Raw genomic sequence first — 19235 nt, forward strand, 5'->3', positions numbered from 1 at the left:
TCTCTTTAATTTAGCAGCCTCTGAATCAGTCACAGTGGGCGGCATGGTGGTGTAGTGGTTAGCGCTGTCGCCTCACAGCAAGAAGGTCTGGGTTCGAGCCCCGTGGCCGGCGAGGGCCTTTCTGTGCGGAGTTTGCATGTTCTCCCCGTGTAAGCGTGGGTTTCCTCCGGGTGCTCCGGTTTCCCCCACAGTCCAAAGACATGCAGGTTAGGTTAACTGGTGACTCTAAATTGACCGTAGGTGTGAGTGTGAATGGTTGTCTGTGTCTATGTGTCAGCCCTGTGATAACCTGGCGACTTGTCCAGGGTGTACCCTGCCTTTCGCCTGTAGTCAGCTGGGATAGGCTCCAGCTTGCCTGCGACCCTGTAGAACAGGACAAAGTGGCTAGAGATAATGAGATGAGATGAATCAGTCACACGTGTCTCCTGAATAAAAGCTATATGGACTTGTTGAGATTTAAGGTATGATAAACATTTCTTCTTTATGGGATTTTGCAATCCATTCACATTCCAGGATACTATCCTCACACAGTTATTCATTAGTCTTAATTAAGAAATTGACTTTTTAATCTGGCATTGAGGTAAATACTAGTATGTGTGTGTCAATAGCCTGTAAGAAATAAGAAAAACAAAATATAGCAACAGAGGGGGCGCTGTCCAGCTGCCAATCCAAATTAACAAATATTCGTTCAAAAACCCTCGAGAACAGGGAACATAAAATATAACACCCCAACCACCCCTTCTTTCCCCTCTCTCTCTCTTCAGAGTCCCCCACAAAACAGGCCCATGAGGCATGCTGAAGTGGTCATCATAAACCCCCCCTCCCCCACCTCCTTCTCAAAGCATCAAAACTTCATTCCTGACACTCCCAATGTGTCTTATTTTGATACTGACTAGGTTATAGGCAGGCTCGGAAAACATATAGTATGGTGCAGTAGATGTCAGGTTACGAGAACAAACAGATATAGAAAACGTCCTTACGGTGTTACCCGCACTTCAAAGTTACTCATCTGCTGACTCATGCTCAGGTGACCCATCCAATGATCTCTGTTGCTCCGTCTCTTTATTAAGAAAGTCCATCGCCTCTCTGTCGTCCGTGAACTTCATTCTTTTCCCTCACCATGTAAAGCGCGGCTCGGCTGGATAGGCTAAGGTGAATCGCATGTCAATTGTGTGTAGCCGACTCTGAACATCCTTGAACTTTCTCCTCTTCTCTGCCATCTCTCTCATCCTGTCCGGGAAGAATGACAGCTTACAGACTCTCCAAGTTACATCTTCCTTAATTTTATATTTCTGCTTTGCAGCCCCCAACACTCTTTCCCGCTCCAAGAAACTCAGAAACCGAATGATTATTGGTCTGGGCGGGCGGCCTTCTTCTGACATTGGTATCGGGGTTCGGTACACTTGTTGTAACTGTGACCCATCCAATTCAACCCCCAGAGCCTCAGAGATAATGGTCTTCACACATTCGGACGGTTTACCATCTTCAAGCTTTTCTTTCAAACCAATAAGTTGCAGATTCTGACGTCTGTCTCTATTAGCCGCATCTTCCACAGCATAATGCAAGTCCTCACATTTCTTAGCCGTCTTATCCACTTCTTGACGGAGCTGGTAATTCTTGTCCTCAAGTTGAGAGATTCGGCTTTCGGCTTCATTCAATCGGATCAAAACACTATCTGTGCGTAAACCCATATTGGCATCTTTTATTTCCGATATATCCGCTTGCAGCGGTGTCAGAAGCTTTCCAACTCTTCCCATCTCCTTCATAGCTTTCTCCAGGGACTGCTGCATGGAAACCAGAACATTTTCGCTTTCTCCTTTGCTAGCTCCTGCCGTTGCTGTTAGCCTACCAGCGGCTGGTGTACTTGTGTTTTGCTTTGCCGTTCTTGTCATCATTATGCACAAGACACCAAACTTAAACACTATATAAGTATCAGTATCACAGTTATCAGTCAAGTATACAACGATTAAGTGTAATTATCTAGCGAATTTCGGGCAACTTTGGTGGGGTTGTGGGAGAGCTCCAACTATGCGACCGTTTTGCTCGGTGATCCCACGTGACTCACTAGTGGCATTTATTGAAGTAAATGCATTTATACTGAACATGACATAGAAGATCAGAGCAGGTTTCCAAAGATTTTTATTTTTTATAATGTTTCCTGATATCAAGTTTTATTTAACTAATCACTCATTTATAAATGTTTTGATAAGATATTCTGAGATTTGATGTTGTTGTTGTACAGTGTGGTAGACTCGGTCTAGACTTTTACCTTCTCACCAAGCTTGATTTGGATTCAGATTTTCCTGCTGTAAACCCTTGGCATGTTATCCACCTCTTTAAATCACCAATTTCATTGTCTTCCATGACAGAGCATGGCAATATTGCTCCTCTCACATCACTCTCACGTAAAATTAATCTAACATCCACTATATTGCGGAGTTACCAACCCCGGCTGTCCCCCATAATGCATTGCAATAAATAAGTGATGACGTAGTTGTGCTTGGGGGCTATTTAGGGTCACCAGTTAGCCTAACCAGCATGTCTTTGGGGGAAACCAGAGCACCCGGAGGAAACCCACGCAGATACGGGGAGAACATGCAAACTCCACACAGAAAGGCCTCCGTTGGCCGCTGGACTCCAACCCAAATCCTTCTTGCTGTAAAGTGACCATGCTAACCACTACACCACTGTGCTGTTCATTAACTGAATCGCTTTCTGGAAAAATGGGTGATTTTATAGTGATGGGGTGTTCAGTCTTTTACTCCAAGTTATATTTTGAAAACCTGCAGTAGCATGAAATGAAACGGGTTTTATCTGATTTGACTTCACATTTTATCTCTGACACCTGTCAGCACCTTGTGGTCAGTCATTACCAGAGGTGTCAAGTAACGAAGTACAAATACTTCGTTACTGTACTTAAGTACACTTTTTAGGTATCTATACTTTACTCCATTATTTATTTTTCTGCCTACTTCTGACTTCTACTCATTACATTCTCACACGAGTATCTGTACTTTCTATTCCTTACATTAAAAACAACAGCCTCGTTACTCTTGGTTTCGGTTTAATGTTTTTTTTATTATTATTATATTTTTTTACGTCATGTGCGCCTTCCAATACAGATCAGTGGCGCCATCCACACTTAGTGAGTTCGAGCGTAATTGGATGAATCTTAGGTGGGGTTTACATTAGACCGTATCAGCGGATCATCAGATTAACGTTTTTAAAACGATTAACATGCACACAGCAACACCAATACACGATTCGCCTGCACACAGCAACGCCAATACACGGATACGCTTGGCTCCGCAGGCATCCTGCGCTCCAAATCACGCCGCCCTGAACAGCGAGTGCCCTCTGGAGGGTGCGCACTCCGGCCCTGCGCAGCTCACAGAGCGCGCGAGTGAAGTGCACGAGCAGTAATTTGGGACTGAGCCGCTGTGTGTGTGCTCTCAGTGCATATCGGGCATGCGCGTCACTTACCACTTGCAAGTGGAAGGATGGCAAGCCTAAAGACAATCATAACTACACAATGGGCAGTATTTGCATCAGTATTTGCAGTATTTTCATACTTTTATACTCTTTAATGAAAGGTGATACAAGGCGGAAGTCCGCGCCGTTTTTCAGCAGTTGCGTCACATGACCAACGCCAGCGAATCAGGAAGGTGGATGTCACAGTGACGTTGTCCAATGACGACGCCAGCTAGAGCTCAGCACAGCGTATCTGCGTATTCTCAATGTTTACACAGCACCGGACCAGACACAATCTGGATTGAATACGTGGACGCTGGCGGATTCCCGTTTCCCGGCGTTTCCAGGCGTTTTAATGTAAACGGACAGTGCATCCGCGAAGAAAACGAGACAGATACGGTCTAATGTAAACTTGGCCATATAAAGCAAACCATTCATTGGTTAGGCTGTTCATTGTGTTTGCGCATGACAGAGGTCGTCAGAAGAAGCAAGCAAGCAAGTGGTATTGTACAAACTACAATGTCGGAACCAGAGATAGATGGGGAAATGTCCGAAAGGTCAGACACAGGCGTCGGCTTGGGCGATGGAGACCTTCCTCATCCTTGGCCCTATCTGAAAGAAATGTTCGAATTAGTCGGGGGCAAAAATGACTCCTCCTCGAAAATGCAGTGCAAACTATGCACACCCAAGACCCACATAATTCTGGCCTTCAAGAACTCGCCGTCAAATTTGAAAAAAACATGTAGAGGTAAGCTGTATTCTGTGTTACTATCGAAGACTGTGATAATTTATGTCTTTCGCTGCAGCTTGGCTAGCATAGGGACATGCCAAGACATGCCAGGGTAGCCGCTAACAATTGCTGAAGGAGTTGGCTTGCCTAGCTCTCTGATGTTTGCAAAATAAGCTGCCGTTCCCCACTCTAAAGTGTGAGCTACTTCACTCTCGTAAGCTTTTAGACTGGGATGCAATGGAGAGGAATACGTTTAATGCTGATTTAAAGTTGGAGAGGGTGTTCACCTCTCAAGTGGGGTTTGTGGAGGGCACAGTAAGTCCTCACTAGCTGGGGACTTTGGCTTCCATTGTTCTTTTTGATTTTCTTGGAAGTTACTAACAGACCTGACATACCCTGGGAACAAACGGTATTAAAGCAGTCAGGAACAATTAATTCCTGAACGTATATGTGATGCCATTTAGGGTTTTGCGTGTAGTGAGAGCTCATTTTTACATTTCAATTTTGGTCTTGGTTGTCAGTTATGACAAAGGGGAAAACGTGTTTATATTTTTCTCTTTCTTTGAGTTTTCATGCAGCAGGATTTGAACATTTTTTGATGGGACTAACATACTCCTACTGTGTATGCAAAATTTTTGCACTCTCCTACTCTGTGCCATTTTCAAAACTTGTGAGGTGTTCTTAAAGGAACAGTCCACCGTACTTCCATAATGAAATATGCTCTTATCTGAATTGAGACGAGCTGCTCCGTACCTGTCCGAGCTTTGCGCGACCTCCCAGTCAGTCAGACGCAGTCAGACACGCTGTCACTCCTGTTAGCAATGTAGCTAGGCTCAGTATGGCCAATGGTATTTTTTGGGGCTGTAGTTAGATGCGACCAAACTCTTCCGCGTTTTTCCTGTTTACATAGGTTTATATGACCAGTGATATGAAACAAGTTCAGTTACACAAATTGAAACGTAGCGATTTTCTATGCTATGGAAAGTCCGCACTATAATGACAGGTGTACTAACACCTTCTGCGCACTTCGGCAGCGCATTGACACGGAGCTCAGATATCAATGCGCTGCCGAAGCGCGCAGAAGGTGTTAGTACACCTGTCATTATAGTGCGGACTTTCCATAGCATAGAAAATCACTACGTTTCAATTTGTGTAACTGAACTTGTTTCATGTCACTGGTCATATAAACCTATGTAAACAGGAAAAACGCGGAAGAGTTTGGTCGCATCTAACTACAGCCCCAAAAAATACCATTGGCCATACTGAGCCTAGCTACATTGCTAACAGGAGTGACAGCGCGTCTGACTGACTGGGAGGTCGCGCAAAGCTCGGAGAGGTACGGAGCAGCTCGTCTCAATTCAGATAAGAGCATATTTCATTATGGAAGTACGGTGGACTGTTCCTTTAAGGGATTTGCATGTAGTGATAAGTTGGGAGCTCATTTTAAATTTCAGTTTTGGTCTTGATTGTCGGCTATGACAAAGGGGAAATCAGATGTTTATATTTTTATTTTTCTTTGAATTTTCAAGCAGGATTTGACTTTTTTTTTGGATGGGACGAACACGTATACCTCACATACTCCTACTGTGTATGCAGAATGTATATTGCACTTTTGCACTCTGTGTGGACGTCTTATTTTAAAATTTAAAATTTAAAAATTTAAAATTCCAATAAAGTTTGAGAAAGAACATGCTCCTCGAGTCACTCTGTCTTTGACAGTAATGGGTTTATGATTGTGCTGTGTCTTGGGCCACATGTAGAACTAATCATTTTTTTAAAATTAAGTTTCCAATTCATATAGTGCTGTAGAGGCTCGTTCGTAGTGAGACCTTGAGAAAAGTGCTATAGCTTACGCTGACGAAGTCTCTGTCCCAAAGTAACTGTTTCCACTATCAGTGTCCGTGTGCCTTGCAATAAATCCACTTGAAACGTCTTGAAAGTTGAACTTTAATCCTCGTTTAACAATTACAAAGGTTCTAAGATACAGAGAGTCGGTGAGTCAGAGAGTCAGGTAAGAAAAACTGTTCGCTTCCACGGCTTCTCGAGCTCTACCTGAGAAGCGTGAGACCGTTCTTATATAGCTGAATGAATTCTAATTCTTGAGACAGTTCTAATTCTTCACATATTAATTCTAATGCTTCTAATTCTAATTCTTCTAACCTTGCCACGTTATTCATCATTTTAATCATGAAATAAATTACTGATATGAAATTACACACTCAAATGAAATTATTTATACCTTTTAACATAAATTGTAATTCACGTCTATATGAATTCTACTTTGGCTGCTACAAGTGCCATCAACTAATTTATTATTTTTAAGGTTACTTTATACTTTTATACTTTAAGTAGGTTTTAGAGCACATACTTTTTCACTTTTACTTGAGTAAAGAGGTCAAGTTGATACTTCAACTTTTACCAGAGTGTTTTTAAACTGCAGTATCTATACTTCTACTTAAGTGACAAATGTGTGTACCTTTGACACCACTGGTCATTACTCGGGTATTTTGACATTTAATGGAACAGGAACTCCTTAAGATCAGTTACATTATACACCGTGAGATTTTTCTAAAACATGGGTTTACATGGTAAAAGCATCAGAAAGAATTTCTAACATTAATATGTCAAGAAAACTAAGAATCTTCCGTTTGTCATTTGCTTTGTTGAAGTAAAGGGTTAATCACATGAAGAGGTAAAGTAGTCAACTGCTCCACCCACAGCTGCTCCTGTAGCCGCCACGACAGCCTGGCCAGAGGCAGAAAGTCCAGCAGCTCCTAAATATCACAAGAACATGAAATCAAATAATGGGAAAACTCTGACTATTTGCTTTTGTACTGAATTTATGATCGTGACTGTCATTACCGATGGACTGCAGGACAGCAACAGTACTTCCTGCTGCTACGCTGCCACCATTAGCAGCCGCCGCTGCTGACATCATCGATGAAGCGATGGATCCTGCTGCGATGCCACCAGAGGTGAAACCCAGCGCTGAAACCACAAGGGGAGCGGCTGCTACAGCACCAGCTTCAGGAAAAAACATTCACACAGAAGTGGAATGAACAACTACAATCTCACAGCATTGTTCTCATTATGAATGTATTTGGCACAAAAGGCTGTCTGTGTAGATGGAGGAGCAGAGATGTGTCCCTATCCCATCCAATATGTAGACCTGCAATCACAGTTAATGGTTAACGGTCTGTCCAATCTGGCACAGTGCCCCTGATTGCACATTAACATTCGCTCAACACCACCTTGTCCTCATCAGTTAGTGTACAAGCGATATCACCTTATCTATAAAGACATTCCCAGCTGTATCGTAATGTTAAAGACAATTAGCTCATTAAAATATACTTTATACAGCATAGCCTAATCAGTGAAAAGCCAATGAAGATTGTGAACTCAGTTTCCTTTTATGTATATATACGAGGAATGTTCATTAAAGATTTCCCCTGACCCACTTCTGGTTATTGTAGGAGGCTGAAATTTCACATGTATAATAATGCATATCTCTTTAGGTCACATGGTAATTTGCAGCTCTGAACTCATATCTGTTTCTCTTTTACAAGTGCTAAGGTGGAGTAAAGTGTGATAATGGAGCCAGGTGAATGCAGAGCGGTCATCAGGTTCCTGTACTTGAGAGGCCGCACATCAAGGGAGACCATCTTTTGGGACTAGCGCGGAGTAGTGATGATGGATTTCCTGGCGAAGGGTACCACAATTACTGGGACATACTACGCTTCAGTGCTGCAGAAATTGCGGGAGGCCATCAAAACCGAGAGGTGTGGCATGCTGACTAAAGGGGTCTGCCTCTTGCAAGACAACGCCCCGGTTCACAACTTGCATGTTGCCCAGACGGAAGCACGGTCCTGTGGCTATGAAATCCTTCCTTACCCCCCTTACTCTCCTGACTTTGCATCACCTGACTTCCACCTCTTTCCAACCATGAAGTAATTTTTGAAGGGCCAGCAGTTCCCAGATGATGAAACACTTATTTCCGAAGTCAAGTCGTGGCTTCCGACACACCCTGCAGACTTCTACAGGCAAGGTCTTCACAGCTGCATACAGCGATGGGAGAAGAGTGTCATCCTTGGCGGTACCTATGTAGAGAGACTAATAACTGTGCCAAGTTTCGTTCCTCTCAGTCCATGGGAAGTACATCAGGGGAAATCTTTAATGAACATCCCTCGTGTGTGTATATATATATATATATATATATATATATATATATATATATATATGTGTATATATATATATATATATATATATATATATATATATATATATATATATATATATATATATATAAACACACACACACACACACGGCACTTTTCTAAAGTCTCAGGCACCCTATTATGCATTTTTTTGATCCAAACTTTGTGATAGATTTCTATTTTGTGACTCCTACATTATCGAGTCAGTACAAAAACATTTTGTTTTTTTCCAGCACAAAATTAAATGTTACAGAAAAAAAAAAATTGAGCAGCATATTCCATGAGAGCACTTTTCAGATTAAAAAAGAAAACATAATGAAGGCTACTGGGTTTTGGTGCAAAATTAAGAAGCGAGTGTGACCGTCAAAGTGTCCAGAAGAACCGTGGCTAGTTCTGCAAGATGCTCAGTAAAACCTACAGGTCATTTCCTTATAAAACTGCACTCATTGTACCTGAGACTAAAGCAAAGGGTCGTCTCACACCAAATATTGACTTTGTTTCATTTACTATTAGATTAGATGAGATAAAACAAAACTTTATTGATCCCTTTGGGAGGGTTCCCTCAGGGAAATTAAGATTCCAGCAGCATCATTACAGATAAACAGAAAAAAGAAATAGAGAAAAACTTCTAGATAAATTAAAATGAATTAAGTATTTACATATACAAATATAAAAAGAGTAAGATATGGGGAAGAGAGTAAGGGGGGAAAGGGGGAAGGGGGGTGGCAGCAGGAGAGATATTGCACTTTATATTGCACATTGTCTGGTATTGCTTATTGTTAGCCTAGGCTACTGCTCCTTCCCGTCCTCCTATTACACCCCCCCCCAGAGAGGAGTTGTACAGTCTGATGGCATGAGGGACAAAGGAGTTTTTGAGTCTGTTCATCCTGCACTTGGGAAGGAGCATTCTGTCACTGAACAGGCTCCTCTGGTTGCTGATGACGGTGTGCAGAGGGTGACTGGCATCATCCATGATGTTCAATAGTTTGTCCATAGACCTCTTCTCTGCCACCGTCACCAGAGAGTCCAGCTTAAGGCTTACTTACATGGCTTACTGATTACTGTTTATAGTACAACCCCGATTCCAAAAAAGTTGGGACAAAGTACAAATTGTAAATAAAAACGGAATGCAATGATGTGGAAGTTTCAAAATTCCATATTTTATTCAGAATAGAACATAGATGACATATCAAATGTTTATACTGAGAAAATGTCTCATTTAAAGAGAAAAATTAGGCGATTTTAAATTTCATGACAACAACACATCTCAAAAGTTGGGACAAGGCCATGTTTACCACTGTGAGACATCCCCTTTTCTCTTTACAACAGTCTGTAAACGTCTGGGGACTGAGGAGACAAGTTGCTCAAGTTTAGGGATAGGAATGTTAACCCATTCTTGTCTAATGTAGGATTCTAGTTGCTCAACTGTCTTAGGTATTTTTTGTCGTATCTTCCGTTTTATGATGCGCCAAATGTTTTCTATGGGTGAAAGATCTGGACTGCAGGCTGGCCAGTTCAGTACCCGGACCTTTCTTCTATGCAGCCATGATGCTGTAATTGATGCCGTATGTGGTTTGGCATTGTCATGCTGGAAAATGCAAGGTCTTCCCTGAAAGAGACGTCGTCTGGATGGGAGCATATGTTGCTCTAGAACCTGGATATACCTTTCAGCATTGATGGTGTCTTTCCAGATGTGTGAGCTGCCCATGCCACACGCACTAATGCAACCTCATACCATCAGAGATGCAGGCTTCTGAACTGAGCGCTGAAAACAACTTGGGTCGTCCTTCTCCTCTTTAGTCCGAATGACACGGCGTCCCTGATTTCCATAAAGAACTTCAAATTTTGATTCATCTGACCACAGAACAGTTTTCCACTTTGTCACAGTCAATTTTAAATGAGCCTTGGCCCAGAGAAGACGTCTGCGCTTCTGGATCATGTTTAGATACGGCTTCTTCTTTGAACTATAGAGTTTTAGCTGGCAACGCCGGATGGCACGGTGAATTGTGTTCACAGATAATGTTCTCTGGAAATATTCCTGAGCCCATTTTGTGATTTCCAATACAGAAGCATGCCTGTATGTGATGCAGTGCCGTCTAAGGGCCCGAAGATCACGGGCACCCAGTATGGTTTTCCGGCCTTGACCCTTACGCACAGAGATTCTTCCAGATTCTCTGAATCTTTTGATATTATGCACTGTAGATGATATGTTCAAACTCTTTGCAATTTTACACTGTCGAACTCCTTTCTGATATTGCTCCACTATTTGTCGGCGCAGTATTAGGGGGATTGGTGATCCTCTTCCCATCTTTACTTCTGAGAGCCGCTTCCACTCCAAGATGCTCTTTTTCTACCCAGTCATGTTAATGACCTATTGCCAATTGACCTAATGAGTTGCAATTTGGTCCTCCAGCTGTTCCTTTTTTGTACCTTTAACTTTTCCAGCCTCTTATTGCCCCTGTCCCAACTTTTTTGAGGTGTGTTGCTGTCATGAAATTTCAAATGAGCCAATATTTGGCATGAAATTTCAAAATGTCTCACTTTCGACATTTGATATGTTGTCTATGTTCTATTGTGAATACAATATCAGTTTTTGAGATTTGTAAATTACTGCATTCTGTTTTTATTTACAATTTGTACTTTTGTCCCAACTTTTTTGGAATCGGGGTTGTATTTTTATGTTGAAATATTTCATTATTTTTAAGCCAATTTTGGTCGACAGCATTTATTTAATATTTATGTACTTGTATCTATCCAGCAACCCCTGAGTCACCTTTGTCAGGGTTATGACAAACAGAAGCCCTTCCAAATCCCCAACGGCAAAGCAGACAGAGGAGGAGTAGGAACCATTATCCAGATTCCCAATGGCTGCGGAGGCAGATGAGGGCAATACTAGATGGATTGGTTATGAGGCGCGACTCTGTTAAAGCAAGTTAGCTGCAGTTTGTTACAGTTTCAATGTCAAATATGATATGTGCTGCAGTGGAAGGCCTTGAAATCACAGTGGGTGGGCCACTTCCTTAAGTTGAGCTCCAACTTAAACAAAGCCACGTCTAAGGCTCTTCTTCCCAACCTATTCAGACTGGAGGGAAGTAAACGCCTACATATTTGTACGTGTATTGTTCAGTAAACAATCCTTTTTGACACTGTCAACTCTGAGTGTTTGGACTGGGACTGTTTTGGCCTCTAGAGGCCGCTGTTATTTCCTTTTCGTGTCATGTTTGTTTTGGCCTCTAGAGGCCACCACTGTTCCTGTGTTTGTGTTGATTGCCTGTTTAGTCCTCATTATTTTCACCTGTGTTCAATTTATTGTGTGTATAAATACCCCTCTGTTTGTTCCCTTGTCACGGAGTCTTTTTCCTATGTTATGCTGTTGGTGCTAGTTCCCTCTGTCCCATGTACCTTGCCTGTGTCTTTGTATTCTTGGTTTTTGCTTCTTTCTTTTGGACTTTGTGGATTTTGTTTTTTGACCCTTTTTTGATCTTCTGAGCGTTTGAGTTTTTGCCTTTTTTCTTATTTGGATTTTGGACTTTGACCCTTTGGATATTTTTATTTTTATCTTCTGAGCTTTTGGATTTTCTTTTAGTTTTTTTTCCATCGGATTGTTAATATTGTACATAGTGTAAATAAACTGTTTTTTGATACGCTACTTTCGCCTCACGCCTCTGCACTTGAGTCATCCCCCTGGTTGCCTAGTGGGGGTTTGCTGGATTATCACACCAGCGACCCGGGTTCGGATCCCAGCAACACCCTAACAATGAGTACATATCCAAACATCTACCTTTGAACACATGCTGGCACTTTACAGCAAGCTGGAGTCATGAACAGGAAAGTGTTGCTTATGTAATATATATTTTTCCCCAAGACACAGTGACAGGATTTTATTCTGATTTTGTTTTCCCAAGATACGAGGAAAGGAAGTTGTTTAAAAACTGTTCTTGTCAGGATAGGAAAAGCACACACCATTAATTCCTCCAAATTTGAAGTTATTGTACACTATTATTGATCTATCCAAGGAAGTACAAGTCAAAGATAGATTAGATCCTGTGTAATAAAGCCATTCAGAATATAACATTTTTACTCCTATTGAGAATAGAACCAAATCCCTGTCATGCATTACTGTCAGACCTCCACTGAAGTTTGTTGACAAAATGAATCAGATTATATCCTTCCAAGTCCATATTCCACACCTTCCATTTGTCCCTGTCAGCTTTCAAGCCAAACAATCACCCTTGCAAAAGACAACAGTTTTGACCTACCTGCTCCAGCTCCAACGAGGAAGAGCTTTCCTGTTAGAAAGTAAAAGATTCGAAAATAATTAATATTCGTGCACTTAATAGCATACATCTGATCAAATCTTAATAAACAGGAAACTAGTTACTAGACCTAGCCAGTGAGTGTATATATAAGATTGGCAGCAGGCAAAAGTAAATGGCTGGTTAGTATGTGTGTTGCTAGGGTCATCTCATCAAATATAACCAAGGTTTTGAGGAGAATTCTATCACTCATAGCCTTTGGGTTAAAAAAAAAAATAGTGAATTTAAAGTCAATAACAGCATAATTCATTCTGACTACCTTGATTTAAACACATTCATGAAACATGTAGTCATGAATGACAGCTGTATTTTTTTTTAATTTCTTTTGATTGACAAACACTGATGCTCTACAGCAGTCATTCAGAGAATCTGCCACATGGTGAGACAGGATAACACTGATGGCAATCTGTCAGAATGCAGGCACTTACAGATGAGGAGGGGATGAGAGCATAGTGAAGATGCAAGGAGCAGACGTAAAGAAAGTTGGTGAATTCAAGTACCTGGGGTCAACTGTGCAGGAAAATGGGGGCTGCAATAGGGAGGTGAGAAAGAGAGTGCAGGCAGGGTGGAGCAGTTGGAGAAGGATTTCAGGAGTCATTTCTGATTGGAAAGTCCCAGCAAAAGTGAAAGGTAAGATGTATAAGAGAGTAGTGAGACCAGCTGTGATGCATGGATTGGAGACTGTACCCTTAACAAAGAGACAGGAGGCAAAGTTGGAGGTGGTGGAGTTGAGAATGTTAAGGTTTGTGATGGGAGTGACAAGGTTGGACAGGATAAGGAACGAGTACATCAGAGGGATTGCACATGTAGAGAGCTTGGGAATTAAGCTAAGAGAGATGAGAGTGAGATGGTATGGGTACAGCCTGAGAAGAGATGCAGAGCATGTGGGAAGGAGAATGTTGAGGATGGAGCTGCCAGGCAAACAAAAACGAGGGAGGCCAAAGAGGAGATACATGGATGTGGTGAGAGAGGACATGAAAGTGGCAGGTGTGGTAGAGAAGGATGCGGAAGACGGGGAGCAATGGCGACAAAAGATCCGCTGTGGCGACCACTAATCAGGAGCAGCCAAAAGAAGATAGTGAGGCCATATCCTTGGCCAAGGGAGGCAACGGGTGTGCTAACACCTGCCCAGGGTGTCCACCCTGGCTAGTGGAGGGAAGAAGGCACCTTACCCCCATTCTAGACCGGCTCCAAGCTAGGTCTAGCCACTGCCCAAACACACCTACAGTATGTTTATTTATTTCCACAATAAAAACTGTCTACACTGCCAATAAATTTTGATGTAATGTACTGGCTGATAGTATAGCCATGCCATTACCATGATTACACTCTACAAAATATGTGTGCATGCAGTCCGGCTTAAACTTTCAAAAAATAAACAATACATATTATACATGCGTTCAGTAAGGGCCAGATCTGGCCCGCATCTGGGCCGTAGTGCATACCTAAGCTGGCCCAGATCCGGCATGCGCATTCAGGATGGTCCGTGCCAGATGCGGGCTGAACAAAATTTGCTGTCAGGGTTCAGCGCAGTACTACCAGTCGTTTTTAAGGTGCAGGCCTCAGCCGGCATGAGTGCGGAAAACGTAGTGTGGATTTGTCTTACTGAAAACGGAGCTGGGCCAAATCCCCTTGCTATGGGGGATGGTTCTAATCAAGACACTTCTTCCAGACAGGAAGATGAAAGAAACAGTGGTGAAGTGATCAAAATGATCATTTCATTTCAAATACCATCATTCAGAACATTCAGGCGAGACAGTGTCTTGATGTCAGAATCCACAAGGTAAGTGGTCCTGCTGGTACCAGTCTCTGTACAGGACCCTTATAACTCCTGGGCATCTTAGGCCAGGGCTTCACATTCAGAAAGCCATTAAAACACCACAGAGGCTGCAGAAAAGGAATCAAGATGGCTGAGGATTAAGTGTGGTGATGTGTGGAAGACATAACCTATTTGACCCCATTGTATTTTAGATATGGGTGAGATGTGCGCTGGTGTCATGCATGAATACATGTCTGGTTCTGGTTTTGTTCAGGTATCATGAGGAATCCATATTTAATCAGTGGTATTGAGCATGCATTCATGGTGCCAGCAGGGCTTGCCAAAGCTATAGTCACTAGGGAAGTCTGCATTACAAGTTTGTGATGCTAAGCGATTAGCAGGGAACACATGCTACATGGACACAAGCCAGGGCAGGGCCAACTGGGTCACCTGGGCAAGGGTGTCTGATCTTGAAACGCCCATTGTTCCCAGGTTACATCACTGATGATGTGTTCAAGTCCTTACTATCCACATGCTATTAGCATGGAATCTAGTAAATTAATAGTTTCAGTCGAACATGAAGGAACACAAATACAGTAGTTTGCTTTATTCATCATTTAATTAGGAAGAAAACGTACCACCTGGTGGTAAAAAGAGCCACATACACCACTGTTTTTATGAATCAAACACTGCTATATCATGAGCTGGCGTTCCTCATGCTTATGGCTATGGCCGAAACTGCATATTTATGATACAATTCTAAAACAGACTGTATTCAAACTATGATTTCACTAATAAATGGGATTACTAATCGACCAGACTACGAACAATAATCGTTAAACAGTGTGTGGCATCAAAGGAAACATTATGTTCTCATCCAGTCTATTCACCAAACATCTATGATGAATGAGTAACTTGGACAAAAAAAGAAACCTGAAGCAAGAAATGCAGAATATCAAACTTTTGTTAGGATTTACAGACCGTAAGAACAGGCTGTCTCATCAACGTCGGATCCTATGGATGCAACAATAGAACATTATCATGAGTAGCTAGAAAACTACAAATGTTCTATCATGTGTTGCATCATGGTCTGTGATTACCTGGACAATAGATGACATCGCTCCCAGTTCCAGTGTAACAGCTGTCACTGGCTGAATTCTTACGGTCAACTGAGGTGTCTGACAGCGCCCCTGAAACAAATGTGCTGTGGTTAGACCAAAAATTAAACTAAGTATGACAGTACTTCATACTTGGGAGCAAGCTCTGATGGTCATAATGACTTCTCTGTCACTCAGTGGTGAGGACAGAAGGTTCTTGGTCACCCCTTAATCACCGATAGCAGTTACATTTTGTCTTCAAATGCTTTTAGGTTGGCTGGTGTCTTTTTTTTATACTTACTATGACAATTCACTATTTATATTAACTACATTTATGATCGTGTCTGTGATTACCGATGGACTGCAGGAAAGCAACAGCACTTCCTACTGGTACGCTGCCACAATTAGCAACCGCCGCTGCTGCCGACATCATTGATGAAGCGATGGATCCTGCCGCGATGCCAGCAGAGGTGAAACCCAGCACTGAAACCACAAAAGGAGTGACTGCTGAAGCACCAGCTTCAAGATAAAACAGTCACATAGAAGTGGAATAACAACTACATCCACACAGTATTGTTCTCATTGTGATTGTATTTGGCACAAAAGGCATCGCTTTAGACCGAGCTCTGAGTGTTAGAACTTTGCCTATTAAAAGGGAAAAGATTAGAAAATAATTAATTTATATAAATGCATCTAAGAGTCCATATTATCAAATCTAAATAAACAGCAGACTACTGATTTAGTATTTTGGTGAAATTATGACAGATCATCATTATATCATCAAACATTTTACTATCAGAACATACCAACTTCAATTATCCAAAATGATTCCTTGTCTTATTCCTACCTGTGTTAAGTTTTTTGGCCCAGAACCTTTGCACAGGAGACAAAGATTTGAGTCATAATTTAGCTTCATCAGTAATCAGAGTTTACGTACCTGCTCCAAGTACAACTCCTAGAAGTGCTGTTCAAAAAATAAATAAAACACCAGACATTAGAAAAGCAATCGTTAATCGTAATATTTTTACTCTGCGCTGTAAACCTAATACCCTCTTAGAAGGGCTGATTAAACAGGAGGCTACTTACTGCAGTTCATCTTGAACACTCTCACAGAACATAAGCACTGGTCAGTGTATTTAAAGAGGCAGCTGAGAGGTGGAGTCCTTCCACAGAAACGAAACCCAAAGCTCAAAACAAATGAGAAAGCAGTCTGACATATCAGGTTGTCAGTAAAGAACAAAAACAAGCTTTATTCTTGTAGGTGGTATGGTATGTATGGTATTAACAAGGCATTTGTTTCCACTCACCCTCTGTCCGAAATCACTCCCTATTCACCTTATAGATAGTTTTCACATGACGTCACAGAGTCGGGGATTCCCTGGTGGCGGCCATCTTGGGGGGCTAGCTTACCGTACGGGTCACTGAGCACACATTGTAGCGCGAGTTACATTCATTTATATATTATTTACATTTATAGTTACATTACTACTATTTAAAGCTAGCAATGGTGCACACCTGTTGTATTCATGGCTGTCGTAATAGGCCAAATGATGAAGTCAAGCGGAGCTTTTATGTAATTCCCACTGTATGGGAGCACGAAGGCGAGCAGACAAAGAAACTCGGCATACAAAAGGAGGAATCTATGGCTTGTGAGAATCAGATATTTTAAGTTTGTTTCTTAGACAAGGATTTTTTAAACTTGTTACCTTGTTAACAGTTTCGGCGAGAATCTTCTTGGACTGTTTCTGAAGAAGGCGGAAAATTCTCGCCGAAACTGTTAACAAGGTAACAAGTTTAAAAAATCCTTGTTTAAGAAACGAACTTAAAATATCTATAATAGATAGACATAATGAACTTCCACTACATATTGTGAGAATCAACCGCAAGGTTTTTCAGCCTTCCAAACACAGCAGAGTCTGCTCCGATCATTTTATAAGTGGTAAGTTGTTTAAATAAACAATCAATTGTGTTTAAGTTTGTTTTTGGAAACCAAAACATGTGTAAACAATCTCTGGAGGATGCCTAACTGTAATACCACTAATGGATGTAAAATTTGTCTTAAATCAACTCGATATTACACACACACACACATTTATATGCAGTGTTGAGAGCTCTAAAATTCCAATGTTTACATACCTTGGCTGTAATTAGGACACGACTGTCACTGGTTTTTATATGGCGGACTTCGCGGACCCAGCCACAGACAAAATAATTGTATGACTCCAGCGACTTGTATGCTTTGAGGTCGTCAAGTGTGTAGGCGCTTTTAGTATTTACGAAATAATTCACAATATCAGGGTACGATATGGGTGGCAGCCCTGCATAGTCACTGGAAAAAGCTTCTTTGTCCACTTCGTAGGGGTCAATTCCCCCAATCAAGGCCAGTTTGGCTGCATACTGTTGTCGTGAGATGTCGTCCAATGTATCCATATACTTCCGTTTGCTTGATTTTGCCGACATTGTTCTTTATTTTAGAAAACTGACTATATAACTTAATAAATTCGTCCGAGATAACGTAGCCGGTAGTGGCGATGGTCCGTTTTGTTTGCCCCCCCAGGATGGCGGCTGGGGGGCGTTCCCCGGAATGCCGTGACGTCAGTGAAAACTATCTATAGAGGGTTCCCGCATGACGTCACCGCGCCGCGAGATTTTGGTAGTCGCCATATTGGAAGACCAAGTACACGTCTATGCAAGTACATACATACATAAACCAAACTACACCTGAAATGTAGCCAGGGCCGGTTCTGCCCTAATCTGGACCCGGGTGCAACATCGCGCAACCCCTCCCCCAACAAAAAAACCCCACACCAGTCTAAATCAGGACAACCAGTGTTCGAACTACGGGGGTACTCGGGGGATCCGAGATCCCCTGAAACAGACATGAGATCCCTTGATAACATGATTTGGGAAATGTTGGGGGGTCTCTAAAATATTGGCAAAATGATGTTTATTGACATAGCAATCGTGTGTAATGGGAAGCATTTGCATATCCGAAGTGTTGTGTTTACATCAAAGATAAAATAAACCGATATGACAACGACTGCTGCTGCCAGGTTGGTTGTTGAGTAGCCTGACTGTTTTTTTTTTCTTGCGTGTGGTATCATTGTTGACACGAGGTTGTTTTTTGAACATGCCAATGCGGACACGATTTCCCCTGATGAGTTATGACTTCAGACGCGATGCGTGTGTGGAGTCCGCGTGATATGTGCGTAAGATAGGCTTCTCGTGTTTGGAGATCCGCGCTCCGAGACAAGCGCAAGCACCCCCCAGGGAAAAAAAGGGACCCCCGAAAATATCGGCATAGTTCGAACACTGAGGACAACCATCACATAACTATAAACATTTTATATCAACTATTTTAACTAAATGGGCTATAATAAATAAGCCTGCAGGCAGCCACAGCGGGCTGCCTCAGAAAAGTAACCATTTGTCCTACCTTAAAACTCGTTTTGCTTTTTCTGCCTCCTTTTTTGTATTTTCGACCCTGCGTTTATTTTCTTTCCTTTTCTGAAAACCCGATTTGTGTCCAGACATTTTGTTCTGCTACCAACGAACTAACTCGTCAGGTCTCGAGTCCGCGATGAAGGGCAACAATTGATACATTTTTACAAACAGCCAATAGGGAGGTTGCAACGTTCAGGCTCTCCT

The 19235-nt window shown here is 42.0% G+C and overlaps 1 protein-coding gene across 2 annotated transcripts in view; it reads right to left on the reverse strand.

Annotated features, from left to right (window-relative positions):
- Positions 1-16861, reverse strand: part of LOC132888541 (interferon alpha-inducible protein 27-like protein 2B) — a 43266-nt gene extending 26405 nt beyond the window's left edge. Inside the window, exons 1-8 of one of the 2 annotated variants that reach the window (XM_060924584.1) lie at positions 16674-16861; positions 16525-16551; positions 15942-16070; positions 15591-15680; positions 15472-15504; positions 12675-12704; positions 7064-7225; positions 6471-6975 (exon numbers count right to left, since the gene is read on the reverse strand). In XM_060924584.1, coding sequence (XP_060780567.1) covers positions 6878-6975; positions 7064-7225; positions 12675-12704; positions 15472-15504; positions 15591-15680; positions 15942-16070; positions 16525-16551; positions 16674-16683 — 579 coding nt within the window. In that variant the 5' untranslated portion in view covers positions 16684-16861 and the 3' untranslated portion in view covers positions 6471-6877. Of the gene's footprint in view, positions 1-6470; positions 6976-7063; positions 7226-12674; positions 12705-15471; positions 15505-15590; positions 15681-15941; positions 16071-16524; positions 16552-16673 lie in introns of those variants that run through there. The other variant, XM_060924583.1, reaches the window with a different exon arrangement.
- Positions 16862-19235: the final 2374 nt, after the last annotated feature.

This window comes from Neoarius graeffei, chromosome 7, assembly GCF_027579695.1.
Source record: "Neoarius graeffei isolate fNeoGra1 chromosome 7, fNeoGra1.pri, whole genome shotgun sequence".
Taxonomy (NCBI): Eukaryota; Metazoa; Chordata; class Actinopteri; order Siluriformes; family Ariidae; genus Neoarius; species Neoarius graeffei.